Source organism: Pseudorca crassidens, chromosome 2 (assembly GCF_039906515.1).
Source record: "Pseudorca crassidens isolate mPseCra1 chromosome 2, mPseCra1.hap1, whole genome shotgun sequence".
NCBI lineage: Eukaryota > Metazoa > Chordata > Mammalia > Artiodactyla > Delphinidae > Pseudorca > Pseudorca crassidens.
In genome coordinates, this window is record NC_090297.1 from 89,494,478 (window position 1) to 89,511,087 (window position 16,610).

At 36.5% G+C, this 16,610-nt stretch overlaps 1 protein-coding gene across 4 annotated transcripts in view; it reads right to left on the reverse strand.

The window, feature by feature from the left end:
- Window positions 1–503: 503 nt before the first annotated feature.
- Window positions 504–16,610, reverse strand: part of OLFM3 (olfactomedin 3) — a 195,575-nt gene continuing 179,468 nt past the window's right edge. For all 4 annotated transcript variants that reach the window (XM_067727063.1, XM_067727062.1, XM_067727064.1 and 1 more), the window contains 2 exons: window positions 3,438–3,544; window positions 504–2,340 (listed from right to left, as the gene is read on the reverse strand). In XM_067727063.1, coding sequence (XP_067583164.1) covers window positions 1,663–2,340; window positions 3,438–3,544 — 785 coding nt within the window. In that variant the 3' untranslated portion in view covers window positions 504–1,662. The remainder of the gene's footprint in view (window positions 2,341–3,437; window positions 3,545–16,610) is intronic.

Below are 16,610 nucleotides of genomic sequence, written 5' to 3' on the forward strand. Positions count from 1 at the left end.
TTGTTAAATTTTAACAATTTTGAGATTGAGTTTTTCATACTACAGTTTTGACAGTGAGATATTTGAGAATGATGTTTTACTTGTGACATTTGAAATGAATTACTCTTAAGTATTATTTCTTTATACAATGCCTTATCTGATTTATTATATCCTTACTTTACAAAGGAAATGATGATATTGCGTATGTGTGAAACTAAACATTCACAACAGTTTAAGTTATATATTATTTATTATAGAATATGCTTTTTAAATTGTAAAACCAACCCACACTAGTTTCCATAAAACTGCCTTAGGTAAGTATGTGGAAAGTACCTCCAAACTCAGTGATATGTTTTATATATATTGATTATATGTTTTTGGTGTTATTAACATAAAATATTATTAAAGCTTTATTTTTTGGTTACAATATTTCTGCACACAATGAATCAGGGTAACAGGGGGTTGCTGTCCCATCTTGTTTTCTAAATTGGTTATTTATACAATAAACCACACAGACAACTCCCAAGTTTTCCCACAATTTTCTTTTGCACAATCTTGCCAGTAGCTCTCCAGAATTTATAAGTCTAGATGACATTACAGAAATTTTATTTTTAAGAGTTTTCACATGTGCTTCCTGTACTTTTAGAGTCCTGACACAAGAAATTACATTATTGCCAGTTGTGTGTAAAATTTAAGTTAAAACATTAATATATTTAATTATAAAGAACAGAATTTGAATGTGTAATAAATGAGTAGAGTCAACTCAAGTCAGTTGTGACTCAACTGCATCTTTGCAAGCAACTATATGGGTTGCTTTCAGTGGAGTGATCAGAATAACTCATCCTTACTGAATCAATTTTAGGATTCCATGTCAGTGGTCCTGTAAACTTGGGGTAAAATAAAGACTCTATTGTAAGGAATCTGGTTTGATTTTCTTTTTAGTTTATAATGCTTATGTAAAGGGGTAAGCTGAGAAGATACTTCCTTTTTGACCACTCTTGAATAGTGACCCATAATGATTACTGAGATTAAACTTCAGTGTATTTTATAAAAAATATTACTTACTTTCACAGAAGTGAAGAGATACAGTTGCACAATGGTGGTTACAATGGTAGAAATACCTATTGCCAATAAAATGTTAGCAAGAGATTTAAAAATGACTGTACAGCACCGCATCAGAGAACTGTATAACAGCAAAATGATTAATAATATTTTCTCATATAAATAAGATCCTTAAATCGTTTTTAGAAATAAATGGGGGGGAAGTGCTTTTTTTTTTCCTAATTCCTACCAAAATATTTTCTGATGTGGAGCAAAAGACAGTAAAAAAATGACAGAGTTAAAAAAAAAAAAAAAGACATTTCATGCATTTAAGCCACCATTAATCTCTGACTCTAACATAAGGCAGATCATTAATCTTTTGTAAAACTATGACTTTAGCCACTTAAGCTCATTTTAGTGCTTTTCATGACAAGGACATGATAGGCCTTGTAAATTTAGGAGTTAAGATGTGTTTCCAACAGGTTAGTTTATACAGGCTCAGATGTTTTTTGAAACACCAACTTTATAACAAAAAATGCTTTGGAGAAATGATGAAAGTTATTATAAAGAAAAACCAGAAGGGGTCCTATAGAGTTTATCACAGATGACACTGTTAGATCAATGAACACAAATTGCATTTGCTTATGTGTCATCCTCAGTCTTAATGATGTGGAAAAGGGTGACATTGAATAGGACCTGGTGACCATTGTTCCAGGCATAAAGAGCTCTATCTCTTGCATTGTAGTCAAGCATGGATATGTGAAAGTATTGGTTATGAAAGGGAATGTCCGTGTACTCATATGTGGAGGTTTTGGTGGAATAGGAATAATACACCTTGGCTCCAGTTAAGTGGGAGTTGGTGACATACAGTGTCCCACAGATCATGAAGGATTCCCCCGCACTTCTCTTGGGATAGCCAGTGCTCCAGCTCTTCATTACCTCCAAGGTATCTTTGTTAAGTTGGCTGATGACAATATTGCCTGCATTCTGGTTAGTTGCATACACAGCCCACAGCCCGATTTCATCAGCCATTAGGTCGATGTCAGAGAACCCACCCCATGTGTAAGGGTAAACGTTGTGAAAACCAGCATACTCCAGGCTTCTTTGGGCAAGCACTCTCCCCATATCAAAGCTGTATTTGATGATGATGTTACTCTGATACTTGTTAAAATAGAGTGAGCCATTGTAGACAACATGGTTAGTTCCTGCCCATTTGAACGGGAGGTTGTATGTCCTTGATTCGGCCCCGCTGACAAAGTCTGCAATTGATTTGTACTCACGGACAATTTTATTGTTAGTATAACTGTCCATGTACCAAACCTGGGAAGAAGGAAAAAATGAAGTAATTAAATTCTGTACTTTTTTGAGAATTCCAAAATAAAGACAGTGAGAATCAGCACATATTAATATTGTCATTCTCAGGCTCTGGAAGATTCTCTTACCACTTACCTGTTGCAGTTTGATAGTACTGCAGGCTTTGGCAAAGATAGTGACATGGTCTGTGTGGAAAGGAAACAACTAAATGTACTGCCTTGAAGTTGATTTGCTTTTTGTCTTTTCTTTTTTTGTTGTTTTAAAAATTTTTTACCATTCAGTGCGTATCACTGAGTGAATCAAACATATATCAATGCAAATCACATCACTTTTTTCATTTACCTGATCAATTTGATTAGTAATAACTGCAAAAAATATCACGTTCAGAAAATTTATTTATTCCATCCCTTGCTCTGAAAAATATATGGCTTAATTTTGAGCATTCAACTTATTTTTCCTTTATGGATAACAAAGAACCTTCTAGTAATACTTGTTCATTTGATCAGCTTATAGGTACAACCACCTTTTAATGAAATAATTTTACTAACTGAGCTACTAAACTTGCTTGGATGTAACCCTTGAAAATCCTAATGTGTACTGAGTTCTGTAATAGAACATAGATGGAGCTATGGTAAGTCTCTAGTGTATTGATTTTCATAATAGAGGCATTGCCAAATACCCTCTATGATGTTTTCTTTAAAATTACCCCTAGATTCTAGGTATATTTTAGCTTTAGTGAATTGGGTAGCTCTTGAGCTTTTTTACTTATTTAGTTTTTTTTTTCACACTAAGGAGCAAATTCTAGAAGGAATGTACAGAAAAATTTGTATACTTGTAACTAGCCCTTTTCAAGCATAAAACAGTAATAACCAATAAAAAATTAGACTCACTATACTGATGAATTATAGGATAGAACATTTTACTAAAATAAGTTTGCCATGTATCTGTAGATATGTTAATATTATCAAACTGAAAATATTTGCAAACAGTGTAACACTTTTCAAGTTGAAACTAATATCCCTGAAAAATAATGGATAGTCTAGTAGGCTTAAAGCTTAAATAAAACATAATTCTAAGCAAAGGCATTTGAGGAAGCAACATACTCTGTTATTTTTTTCAGATGCTAAGGGATCTGTCATCCAAGCGCCAAATCGGGTTCCAGATGTCTTGACTGTAACTGGGCCTGTGATTTTCATCAGTTTGCCACATGCTGAAATTAGAGTAACATGAACATGTTGGGTGAACATGGCAATAATTCCAACACACATACTTACACCAAGAGCAAAGAAAGGAATCTTAAAACAAAGCAAATAGAATTAATACCACATTCTGAATAAATGATCATTCATGTGGGATGCTATGCATTTAACTATAATTTGAACATGAGTAGTTGCTTTTTCAGTGCTCTAAATCTAAAGTGTGGAATTTTAAAATGGGAAATTATTTATACAATCTGGAAAGAGATAAATCAGGAACGTCATTATCATTATACCAGTCCAGCTGCTGCTTCTAAGTAAAGAAGTCAGCAAAATTAAATTTTCCATGATGCTGTTTACCTGATCATCATCTTCCCCTCACCTGACCCTCTCTGCTCATGCTTTGAGACTTTGGACTACTTATGCAAGCCAGAAAGAACTCTTGTTAAGTCGATTTTCAGTTTGTATTGGTAAATGAGTAGCTCCTGTGAAAGTTATATTTATAGAATATAATAAAAAAAATGTAATCACAATCTACCTGAAAGACGTAGAGTTTTGAAAGGTAAATGCCTTGTGCAAGCCTGATAGAGCAGCCCTAAAGATATAGGGAAAACCTCCCACAAAACTCAAGCCCTCATACCCTGTAGTCCCATGCAGTGAAAGATGTAGAGTATCAATTGATGTAATACATGATAAAAAACTAGTGACTTTCTTGAAAAATTATATTTTTATCACTCTATCTATGAATAAAATCTTAGGAAAAGCTTGGACTTCATAAATGCCAAAGTCTAAACCAAAAAGAAACGCAGGCATTTTGTGAGATTTTTACAACAGAATAATTTAAAAGTGATTTATCATACACATTGTGAAAGGCAATATAACTGCCTGTAAATGTTGACTTTTGGTCTAAACAAAGAAATTTTCCTATCCATTTATACTCCTCTTTTCTTTGTGTTCTTTTTTTACTTTAAAAAAATTGTTCTGTATGGCCCATGTTTCTTAGATCCTCCTCTGCCTATCCTTAGAACTGATAAATTTCTACTTAGTGCCTGTCAGTTCCTGTATGTTTGTAAGGGAAAGAACAGATCCCCAAAGCAAATAAAGGACAAAACTAATTGTAACTTAGGGCTTATCTTGCCTCATTTTTCTCTATGTGTGTTCCTCATAAGAATAATTTGTAACGGGCAGAATACTAAGCCATGCAGTTAGAAAGATGATGAACGATAACATTATATTTTGTGCTATTGCTTCAGTGATAACTACACATTTAGTAATCTCCAGCTTTTCATGAAACCTAAACCGAATATATTTTTTTCTTCTTTTTTGAAGAAACTAGATGTGATAGCATCTTTATATATTTTATATAAAGGAATTACTTTATAACTTCCTAAGACCTGTTAAACTGAGCAAATCAGAAGTCTTTGTGGCATTGTCTATATTGAATAGCAAGATCTTCAGTTAAACCTATTTAGAATATATTAGCTCAACTTGGTATAAACACATGAACAATATGTGAATAAAATAGTATCAGTTTGAACTAGAAAAAAGTAAATGTATCCTGAAAGAATATAAGTTGCGTATATTCTCTGAATGCACTAAATAAGTGAAAGTAATATGATCTTTAATGATGACCTACATAAATATTTCTAAATTCACAATGGTAAGTGCATGAAAATTTAAACTATAAGTATATGGAAATAAATAGAAAGACATTGCTCCCCCTAAAAAACACCACAAATAAAATATGTGACTTCTTCTTTATGCATGAAAAATAAATACTTTTGTTGAACAGAATACAAATAGCAAAAATAGATAAAATATGAAAAGTAACTGGCTGAGATGATGGTGCTTTTATCTCCTTTATTTTGCAAAATCTCATTAAAATGATAGTAAAAGAGTAAAACATGGGGGAAAAAACCCAAAGCAAAGAGAATGGTACAGAGCCATTAGTGGAGAATAAACTTTTCGTTTTTAATAAATTTATTTATTTATTTTTGGCTGCATTGGGTCCTCGTTGCTGTGTGCAGGCTTTCTTTAGTTGCAGTGAGCGGGGGCTATTTTTGTTGTGGCATGCAGGCTTCTCCTTGTGGTGGCTCCTCGTTGCGGAGCATGGGCTCTAGGCGTGCGGGCTTCAGTAGTTGTAGCACTCAGGCTCAGTAGTTGTGGCACACAGGCTCTAGAGTGCAGGCTCAGTAGTTGCGGCGCACGGGCTTAGTTGCTCTGCGACATGTGGGATCTTCCTGGACCAGGGCTCGAATCCGTGTCCCCTGCATTGGCAGGTGGGTTCTTAACCACTGCACCACCAGGGAAACCCCACTGCACCACAAGGGAAGCCCAGAGAAGAAATTTTTAACAAATTTCTGGAAGGCAGAAAGTGATGGAGAGTGGTAATTAAAGGTGTAGGATGAAATAAAATGCACTAGTGTCTAAGCATAGGAGATAAGAGCTGAGGATGGAGCTGCTCTGCCTTGAAGAGAAGTAAGGGACACCTCGCCGTGACACACACGTGGTAGGAAAACTGATAAAAGGATTTACCATATATTATGAATCTTCCCTGGAGCCTTGGGAGATATGTTTTCTATAAGTGGAGCATAGGTGGATTTTATAGTTGGATTTTTTAACCTAATGGGAGGAACCTTTGTCTTTTAACATAATATAGTTGAGGACTATATATGGAAGTAGCTCCTTAGAGGGCACACAGCCTTGTCTGGAAACAGTGTGGAGGAAAGAAGCCTGTAGCAGTTGCAAGGGTTCCTGATATACTAGGCTGCTTAAAGTTGTCCTAGATCATTTTTATTAAAATCGTCTTCGAAGATGGTGGAGTAGAAGGATGTGACCTCACTCCCTCTTGCGAGAACACCAGAATCACAACTAACTGCTGAACAGTCATCGACGGGAGGACACTGGAACTCACCAGAAAAGATACCCCACATCCAAAGACAAAGGAGAAGCCACAATGAGACTATAGGAAGGGCACATTCACAATAAAATCAAATCCCATAACTGCTGGGTGGATGACTCACAAACTGGAGAACACTTATACCACAGAAGTCCACCCACTAGAGTGAAGGTTGTGAGCCCCACGTCAGGATTCCCAACCTGGGGGTCCCACAATGGGAGGAGGAATTCCTAGAGAATCAGAATTAGAAGGCAGCGGGATTTGATTGCAGAACAACAGGACTGGGGAAAACAGAGACTCTAGGAGGGCACACACAAAGTAATGTGCACATCGGGACCCAGGGGAAGGAGCAGTGACCCCAGGGGACACTGAACCAGACCTACCTGCTAGTGTTGGAGGGTCTCCTGAAAAAGTGGGGAGTGGCTCTGGCACACAGTGAGGACAAGGACACTGGCAGCAGAAGTTCTGGGAAGTACTCCTTGGCATGAGCCCTCCCAGAGTCTGCCATTAGCCCCACCAAAGAGCCTGGGTAGGCTCCAGTGTTGGGTTGCCTCAGGCCAAACAACAAACAGGGAGGGAACCCAATCCCACTCATCAGCAGTCAAGTGGATTAAAGTTTTACTGGGCTCTGCCCACCAGAGCAACAGCCAGTTCTACCCACCACCAGTCCCTCCCATCAGGAAACTTGCACAAGCCTCTTAGATAGCCTCATCCACCAGAGGGCAGACAGCAGAAGCAAGAAGAACTACAGTCCTGTAGCCTGTGGAACAAAAACCACATTCACAGAAAGATAGACAAGGTGAAAAGGCAGAGGGCTATGTACCAGATGAAGGAACAAGATAAAACCTAAGAAAAACAACTAAATGCAATGGAGATAGGCAACCATCCAGAAAAACAATTCAGGATAATGATAGTGAAGATGATCCAGGACCTTGGAAAAAGAATGGAGGCAAAGATCGACAAGATGCAAGAAATGTTTAACAAAGACTTAGAGGAATTAAAGTACAAAAAACCAGAGATGAACAATACAATAACTGAAATGAAAATTACACTAGAAGGAATCAGTAGCAGAATAACTGAGGCAGAAGAACGGATAAGTGACCTGGAAGACAGAATGGTGGAATTCACTGCTGCAGAACAGAATAGAAAAAAAAGAATGAAAAGAAATGAAGACAGCCTAAGAGACATCTGGGACAAAATTAAACACAACAACATTCGCAGTATAAGGGTACCAGAAGGAGAAGAGAGAGAGAAAGGACCAGAGAAAATATTTGAAGAGATTATACTCGAAAACTTCCCTAACATGGGAAAGGAAATATCCACCCAAGTCCAGGAAACACAGAGAGTCCCATACAGGATAAACCTAAGGAGAAACATGCCAAGACACATAGTAATCAAATTGGCAAAAATTAAACAAAAAAAAATTTATTGAAAGCAGCAAGGGTAAAATGACAAATAACATACAAGGAAACTCCCATAAGGTTAACAACTGATTTCTCAGCAGAAACTCTACAAGCCAGAAGGGAGTGGCATGATATACTTAAAGTGATGAAAGGGAAGAACCTACAATCAAGATTACTCTACCCAGCAAGGAACTCATTCAGATTCAGTGGAGAAATCAAAAGCTTTACAGACAAGCAAAAGCTAAGAGAATTCAACACCAAAAAACCAGCTCTACAACAAATGCTAAAGGAACTTCTCTAAGTGGGAAACACAAGAGAAGAAAAGGATCTACAAAAACAAACCCAAAACTAAGAAAATGGTCATAGGAACATACATATCGATAATTACCTTAAGCATGAATGGATTAAATGCTCCAACCAAAAGACACAGGCTTGCTGAATGGATACAAAAACAAGACCCATCTATATGCTGTCTACAAGAGACCCACTTCAGACCTAGGGACACATACAGACTGAAAGTGAGGGCATGGAAAAAAGATAATCCATGCTAATGGAAATCAAAAGAAAGCTGGAGTAGCAATACTCATATCAGATAAAATAGACTTTAAAATAAAGAATGTTACAAGAGACAAGGAAGGACACTACATAATGATCAAGGGATCAATCCAAGAAGAAGATATAGCAATTATAAATATGTATGCACCCAACATAGGAGCACCTCAATACATAAGGCAACTGCTAACAGCTATAAAAGAGGAAATTGCCAGTAACACAATAATAGTGGGGGACTTTTAACACCTCACTTACACCAACGGACAGATCATCCAAAGAGAAAATTAATGAAGAAACAGAAGCTTTAAATGACACAATAGACCAGATAGATTTAATTGATACTTGTATGACACTCCATCCAAAAACAGCAGATTACACTTTCTTCTCAACTGCGCACAGAACATTCTCTAGGATAGATCATATCTTGGGTCACAAATCAAGCCTCAGTAAATATAAGAAAATTGAAATCATACCAAGCATCTTTTCTGACAACGCTATGAGATTAGAAATGAATTACAGGGAAAAACACGTAAAAAGCACAAACACATGGAGGCTAAAAAACACATTACTAAATAACCAAGACATCACTGAAGAAATCAAAGAGGAAATCAGAAAATGCCTAGAGACAAATGACAATGAAAACACGATGATCCAAAACCTATGGGAGGCAGCAAAAGCAGTTCTAAGAGGGAAGTTTATAGCTATACAAGCCTACCTCAATAAAAAAGAAATATCTCAAATAAACAACCTAACCTTACACCTAAAGGAACTAGAGAAAGAAGAACAAACAAAACCCAAAATTAGCAGAAGGAAGGAAATCATAAAGATCACAGCAGAAATAAATGAAATAGAAACAAAGAAAGCAGTAGCAAAGATCAATAAAACTAAAAGCTGGTTCTTTGAGAACACAAACAAAATTGATAAACCATTAGCCAAACTCATCAAGCAAAAGAGTGAGAGTACTCAGATCAGTACAATTCGGAATGAAAAAGAAGTTATAACAGACACTGCAGAAATACAAAGCATCCTAAGAGACTGCTACAAGCAACTCTTTGCCAATAAAATGGACAACCTGGAAGAAATGGATGAATTCTTAGAAAGGTATAACCCTCCAAGACTGAACCAGGAAGAAATAGAAAATATGAACAGACCAAACACAAGTAATGAAATTGAAACTGTGATTAAAAATCTTCCAATGAACAAAAGTCCAGGACCAAATGGCTTCACAGGTGAATTCTATCAAACATTTAGAGAAGAGCTAACACCCATCCTTCTCAAACTCTTCCAAAAAATTGCAGAGGAAGGAACACTCCCAAACTCATTCTGTGAGGCCACCATCACCCTGATACCAAAACTAGACAAAGATACTACAAAAACAATTACAGACCAATATCACTTATGAATATAGATGCAAACAGAATTGAACAACACATTAAAAGGATCATACACCATGATAAAGTGGGATGTATCCCAGGGATGCAAGGAGTCTTCAGTGTACGCAAATCAATCAATGTGATACACCATATTAACAAATTGAAGAAGAGAAACCATATGATCATGTCAGTAGGTGCAGAAGAAGCTTTTTACAAAATTCAACACCTATGTATGATAAAAGCTCTCCAGAAAGTGGGCATAGAGAGAACCTCCCTCAACATAATAAAGGGCATGTATGACAAACCCACAGCAAACATCATTCTCATTGGTGAAAAACTGAAAGCATTTCCACTAAGATCAGGAACAAGACAAGGATGTCCACTCTCACCTTATTATTCAACATAGATTTGGAAGTCCTAGCCATGGCAATCAGAGAAGAAAAAGAAATAAAAGGAATACAAATTGGAAAAGAAGAAGTAAAACTGTCACTCTTTGCAGATCACATGATACTATGCATAGAGAATCCTAAAGATGCCACCACAAAACTGCTAGAGCTACTCAGTTAATTTGGTAAAGTTGCAGGGTACAAAATTAATGCACTGAAATCTCTTGCTTTCCTGTATACTAATGATGAAAAATCTGAAAGAGAGGCTACGGAAACACTCCCATTTACCATTGCAACAAAGAGAATAAAATACCTAGGAATAAATCTACCTATGGAGACAAAAGACCTGTATGCAGAAAACTATAAGACACTGATGAAAGAAATTAATGATGATACCAGCAAATGGAGAGATATACCATGTTCTTGGATTGGAAGAATCAATATTGTGAAAATGACTATACTACCCAAAGCAATCTACAGATTCAGTGCAATTCCTATCAAATTACCAATGGCATTTTTTTTTACAAAACTAGAAAAAAAATCTTAAAATCTGTATGGAGACACAAAAGACACCGAATAGTCAAAGCAGTGTTGAGGGGGAAAAGCGGAGCTGGAGGAATCAGACTCCCTGACTTCAGACTATACTACAAAGCTACAGTAATCAAGACAATATGGTACTGGCACAAAATCAGAAATATAGATCAATGGAACAAGATAGAAAGCCCAGCGATAAACCCACACACCTATGATCAACTAATCTACGACAAAGGAGGCAAGGATATACAATGGAGAAAAGACAGTCTCTTCAATAAATGATGCTGGGAAAACTGGACAGCTACATGCAAAAGAATGAAGTTAGAACACTCCTTAACACCATACTCAAAATGGATTAGAGACCTAAATGTAAGATTAGAGACCTAAAATGGATTAGAGACCTAAATGTAAGACCAGACACTATAAAGCTCTTAGAGGAAAACATAGGAAAAACACTCGTTGACATAAATCACAGCAAGATCTTTTTGGATCCACCTCCTAGAGTAATGGCAATAAAAACAAAAATAAACAAATGGGACCTAATGAAACTTAAAAGTGTTTACACAGTGAAGGAAACCATAAAGAAGACGAAAAGACACCCCTCAGAATGGGAGGAAACATTTGCCAACGAATCAACGGACAAAGGATTAATCTCCAAAATATGTAAACAGCTCATGCAGCTCAATATTAAAAAAACTAACAACTCAATCCAAAAATGGGCAGAAGACCTAAATAGACATTCCTCTAAAGAAGATATACAGATGGCCAAGAAGCACATGAAAAGCTGCTCAACATCACTAATTATTAGAGAAGTGCAAATCAAATCTACAATGAGGTATCACCTTACACCTGTTAGAATGGGCATCATCAGAAAATCTACAAACAACAAATGCTGGAGAGGGTGTGGAGAAAAGGGAAGCCTCTTGCATTGTTTGTGGGAATGTAAATTGATACAGCCACTATGGAGAACAGTTTGGAGGTTCCTTAAAAAACCAAAAATAGAATTATCATATGACCCAGCAGTCCCACTACTGGGCATATACCCAGAGATAACCATAATTCAAAAAGACACATGCACCCCAGTATTCATTGCAGCACTATTTAGAATAGCCAGGTCATGGAAGCAACCTAAATGCCCGTCGACAGATGAATGGATAAAGAAGTTGTGGTATATATATATAATGGAATATTACTCAGCCATGAAAAGGAACGAAACTGGGTCATTTGTAGAGACGTGGATGGATCTAGAGACTGTCATACAGAGTGAAGTAAGTCAGGAAGAGAAAAACAAATATCGTATATTAATGCATTTATCTGGAACCTAGAAAAATGGTACAGATGAACCGGTTTGCAGCACAGAAATTGAGACACAGATGTAGAGAACAAATGTATGGACAGTAAAGGGGGAAAGTGGCGGTGGGTGGGGGTGGTGTTTTGATATTTTGGGAGATTGGGCTTGACATATATACACTGATGTGTATAAAATGGATGACTAATAAGAATAAAAAATAATAAATTTAAAAAGAAAAAGGGACTTCGGATCTAAGAGGGTTCAAAATAGCAGTGTAGGGAGATCCTGAACTCACCTTCTCCCATGGATACAGCAAATGTACAACTACATACGGAATAATTTCCTTGGTTAGGAACCTGAAAGCTGGATGCACAGAGCCTCCACAACCAGTGGTAAAAGGACAGCATTGAGATGGGTAGATAAGGCAGATGGGGCCTCTTGCTGAGGGAAAAAACAAGCACCACCGTGAAAAGCTTGTGAACCAAAGGTGAAGGGGACCCACTTCCTAATTTTTAAGCATCTTCTGGAGAGGTAGAAAGCAGTTGGGATACTACTTGGAGACCGAGACACTGCTGGGAGCAATTTTGCAGCCTCAGGCTACCTTGCTAATGCCTGTGCTGGTGGTTGCCATTTTGCCATTCTTCCTCTAACCTGTTAGTGCCAGTGGATGCATCCCTCTGAAACCCCCACCCACCCCTGTGCCTTGGCTAGGCCTCATGGCTGACCAAGTAATTTCTCTGTCAACCTGTGCCTTACAGCAGCTGTGGCTGGGTCCATAGGTGTTCTAAGTCCTAGCCCCACCAACCAGTACATAGAAGCAGCTATGGCCAGGTGCCACAGCTGTTTCAACGAGCAGCCCTGTCCACTAGCAGGTCAAACCCACAATGATAGTGGGGTGCATGCAGCCCAAATAGGGGACACAAGTGAAGTGCCTAGCTCTGGTGGCCAGGCAGGATTGTGCCTCTGAACCCCTGAGGACATGTGCTAAATAGGGTCACTCCTTCAAGACTAGGAGAAATAGCTTATTTACCTAATACATAGAAACACATACAGAGATTTGGGCACAATGAGATAGAGGAACGTGTTCTAATAGAACAAGACAGAGTCTCAGGGAAAGAACTAAATGAAATGAATGTAAGCAATCTACCTGATAAAATGTTCAAATTAATAGTCATAAAAATGCTTACTGAACTTGGGAGAAGAATAGATGAACACAGTGAGAACTTCATCAAAGAGAGAGGAAGCATAAGAAAAGTACCAAACAGAAGTTACAACTGAAACAAAAAAATAACCTAGAAGGGTTCAGCAGCAAACCAGTTAAGGAATAAGAATGAATCAATGAACTGGAAGACAAAACAATGAAACTCACCCAGACAAAGCAGCAAAATGAATAAACCATTTTAAAAAGCGTATAAGGGACCTTTGGGACAATATCAAGTGGAAAAACATTTCCATTATAGGCATCTCAGAAGAGGAAGCAAGAGAAAGGGTCAAAAAATTATTTGAAGAAAGAGTGGCTGAAAATTTCCTAATCTGAGAAATGGAACAGGCATCCAGTTCCAGGAAGCCCAGAGAGTTCCAAATAAGATGAACCCAAAGATACATCAAAACACATAATTAAAATGGTAAAAGTTAAGCATAAGAGAGAATTCTAAAAGCAGCAAGAGAAAAACAACTTGTTGCATACAAGGGAAATCCCTTAAGTCTATGAGAAGATTTTTCAGCAGAAACTGTACAGGCCAGAAGGGAGGGGCATTACATATTCAAAATGCTAAAAGGAAAGAAACCTTTCAACCAAGAATTCTCTAACCAACAAGGTTATCATTCAGATTTAAAGGAGAGATCAAGAATTTCTTAGATAAGCAGATGTTAAAGGAGTAAAATGTGTCATTAGAGGTATAAAATATGAGGGAGCATGAGTGTGAAAAAATAAAGATTTGGAATATGTTCAAATTTAAGTTGCTGCCACCTGAAAAAAGACAGCTATTAACATACTATGTTTTTATGAGAACCACAAGGTAATCACAAAGAAAAAACGTAACAGTAAATACAAAAAGGAAAATGAGAAAGGAATTTAAACATAACGCTAAAGATAATTGCCAATACAGAAGGAAAGAGAGAAAGAGAGAAAGGAACAGAGAGGAAGCACAAGAAAATCCAGAAACAGTGTACAAAATGGCAGTAAGTACACACCTGTCATTAATTACTTTAAATGTAAGTATACTAAATTTGCCAATCAAAAGACATAGTGTGGCTGAAAGGATAAAAAAGCAAGACCCATCTATATGCTGTCTACAAGAGGCTCACTTCAGAAGTAAGGACACACACAAACAAGGTGAAGGGATGGAAAAAATATTTTGTGCAAATGGAAATGAAAAGAATGCCATATTAGTCATACTCATATCAGACAAAATAGACTTTAAACCAAAAACTGTAATAAAAGACAAAGAAGGGCAATACATAAAGATAACAGTAAATCTAACAAGAAAAATATAACATTTATAAATGTATAGCCACCCAACAGAGGAGCTCCTAGATATATAAAACCAATATTAATGGTCTTAAAGGGAAAAATTGAAAGCAATACAATAATAGTAGGGAACTTTAAACCCCATTTACAGTAATGGATACAAAAATCCATTACAGACACAAAAATCAATAAGGAAATGTTGGACTGAAATGACACATTAGACCAGATAGGTTTAATAGAAATATCCAAACATTCTATTCAAAAGCATCAGACTACACCTTCTTCTCAAGTGCATGTGGGACATTCTCCAGGATAGATCACATGTTAGGTCACAAAACAAGTGTCAATCAATTCAAGAAGAGTGAAATCATGTGAAACATCTTCTCTGACCACAATAGTGTGAAGCTAGAAATCAATCAGAAGATAAAAAGGGGAAATAATCATGAAGTAACAACAGCATACTTCTGAATAACCAGTTTGTTATTGAGGAAATTAATGGTGAAATCAGAAAATACCTAGAGACAAATGAGAACAGAAATATGACACACCAAAATCTGTGAGATGCAACAAAAGTGGTTCTAAGGGGAAAGTTCATAGCAATCAAGCCTACCTCAAGAAACAAGAAAAATCACAAATAAGCAATCTGATTTGACACCTAAAGGAACTAGAAAAAGAAGAACAAATGAAGCCCAAGATTAGTAGGATGAAGGAAATGATAAAGATCAAAGTAGAAAAAAATGGAGTCTAAAAAAATAATATAAAAGATCAATGAAACTAAGAGCCGGTTATTTGAAAAGACAGAACCAGCAAACCTTTAGCTAGACTAACCAGGAGAGAAAGAGAGGGCTCAAATAAATAAAATCAGAAATAAAAGAGGAGAAATTACAACTGATACCATAGAAATACAGAGGATCGTAAGAGACTACTACAAACAGTTATATGCCAACAAATTGGATAACCTGGAGGAAATGGATACATCCCTGGAAACATACAAGTTTTTCAAGACTGAGTCATGAAGAAATAGAAAATCTGAATCAAAGATTACTACTAAGGAGGTTGAAACTGTAATCAAAAAGCTCTCAACAAACAAAAGCCCAGAACCAGACAGCTTCACTTGAAAATCCTACAAAACATTCAAAGAAGGTTTAATACCTATCCTTGTCAAACTCTTCCAAAAAACTGAGGAGGAGAGAAATCTTCCAAACATGTTTTACAAAGCCAACATGTCTGATACCAAAGCCATACAGGGACAACACAAAAAAGAAGATTACAGGCCAATATCCTTGATGAACATAGATGTAAAAATCCCTAACACAATATTAGCAAACTGAATCCAATAATACATTAAGAGGATTATACACCATCATTAAGCAGGATTTATTTCAGGGATGCAAGGATGGATCAACATCCACAAATCAATTAATGTGATACATCACATTAACAAAATGAAGCATAAAAATTGTATGATCATCTTAATAGATGAAGAAAAATCTTTTGACAAAATCCAACATCCATTTATGATAAAAACTCTCAATAAAGTGATTATAAAGGGAACATACCTCCACATAATAAAGGTCATATATGACAAACCCACAGCTAACACCATACTCAATGGTAATCTGAAAGCTTTTCCTCTCAAATCAGGAACAAGACAAGGATGCCCACTATTACCACTTCTATTCAACATAGTATTGGAAGTCCTAGCCCCAGCAATTAGGAAGAAAAAATAAAAGACAGCTAAATCAAAAAGAAAGAAGTAAAACTGTCACTGTTTTCAGATGACACACTACTGTATAGAGTAAATCCTAAAGACTCCACCAAAAAAAAAAGAGAAAAACTGTTAGAATGGATAAATAAATTCAGTAATGTTGCAGGATACAAAATCAATATACAGAAATTTGTGGCATTTCCTTATGCTAATAGAGAACTATCAGAAAAAAGAAATTAAAAAAAATCCCTTTTACATTTGCATTAGAAAGAATAAAATACCTAGAAATGAATTTAACCAAAGAGGTGAACAAGCTGCACACTGAAAACTGTAAGACACTGATGAAAGAAATTGAAGAAGACACAAATAACTGAAAGATATTCTATGATCAAGGATTGGAAGAGTTAGTATAGTTATTAAAATGTCCATACTACCCAAAGCAATCTACAGATTCAGTGCAAACC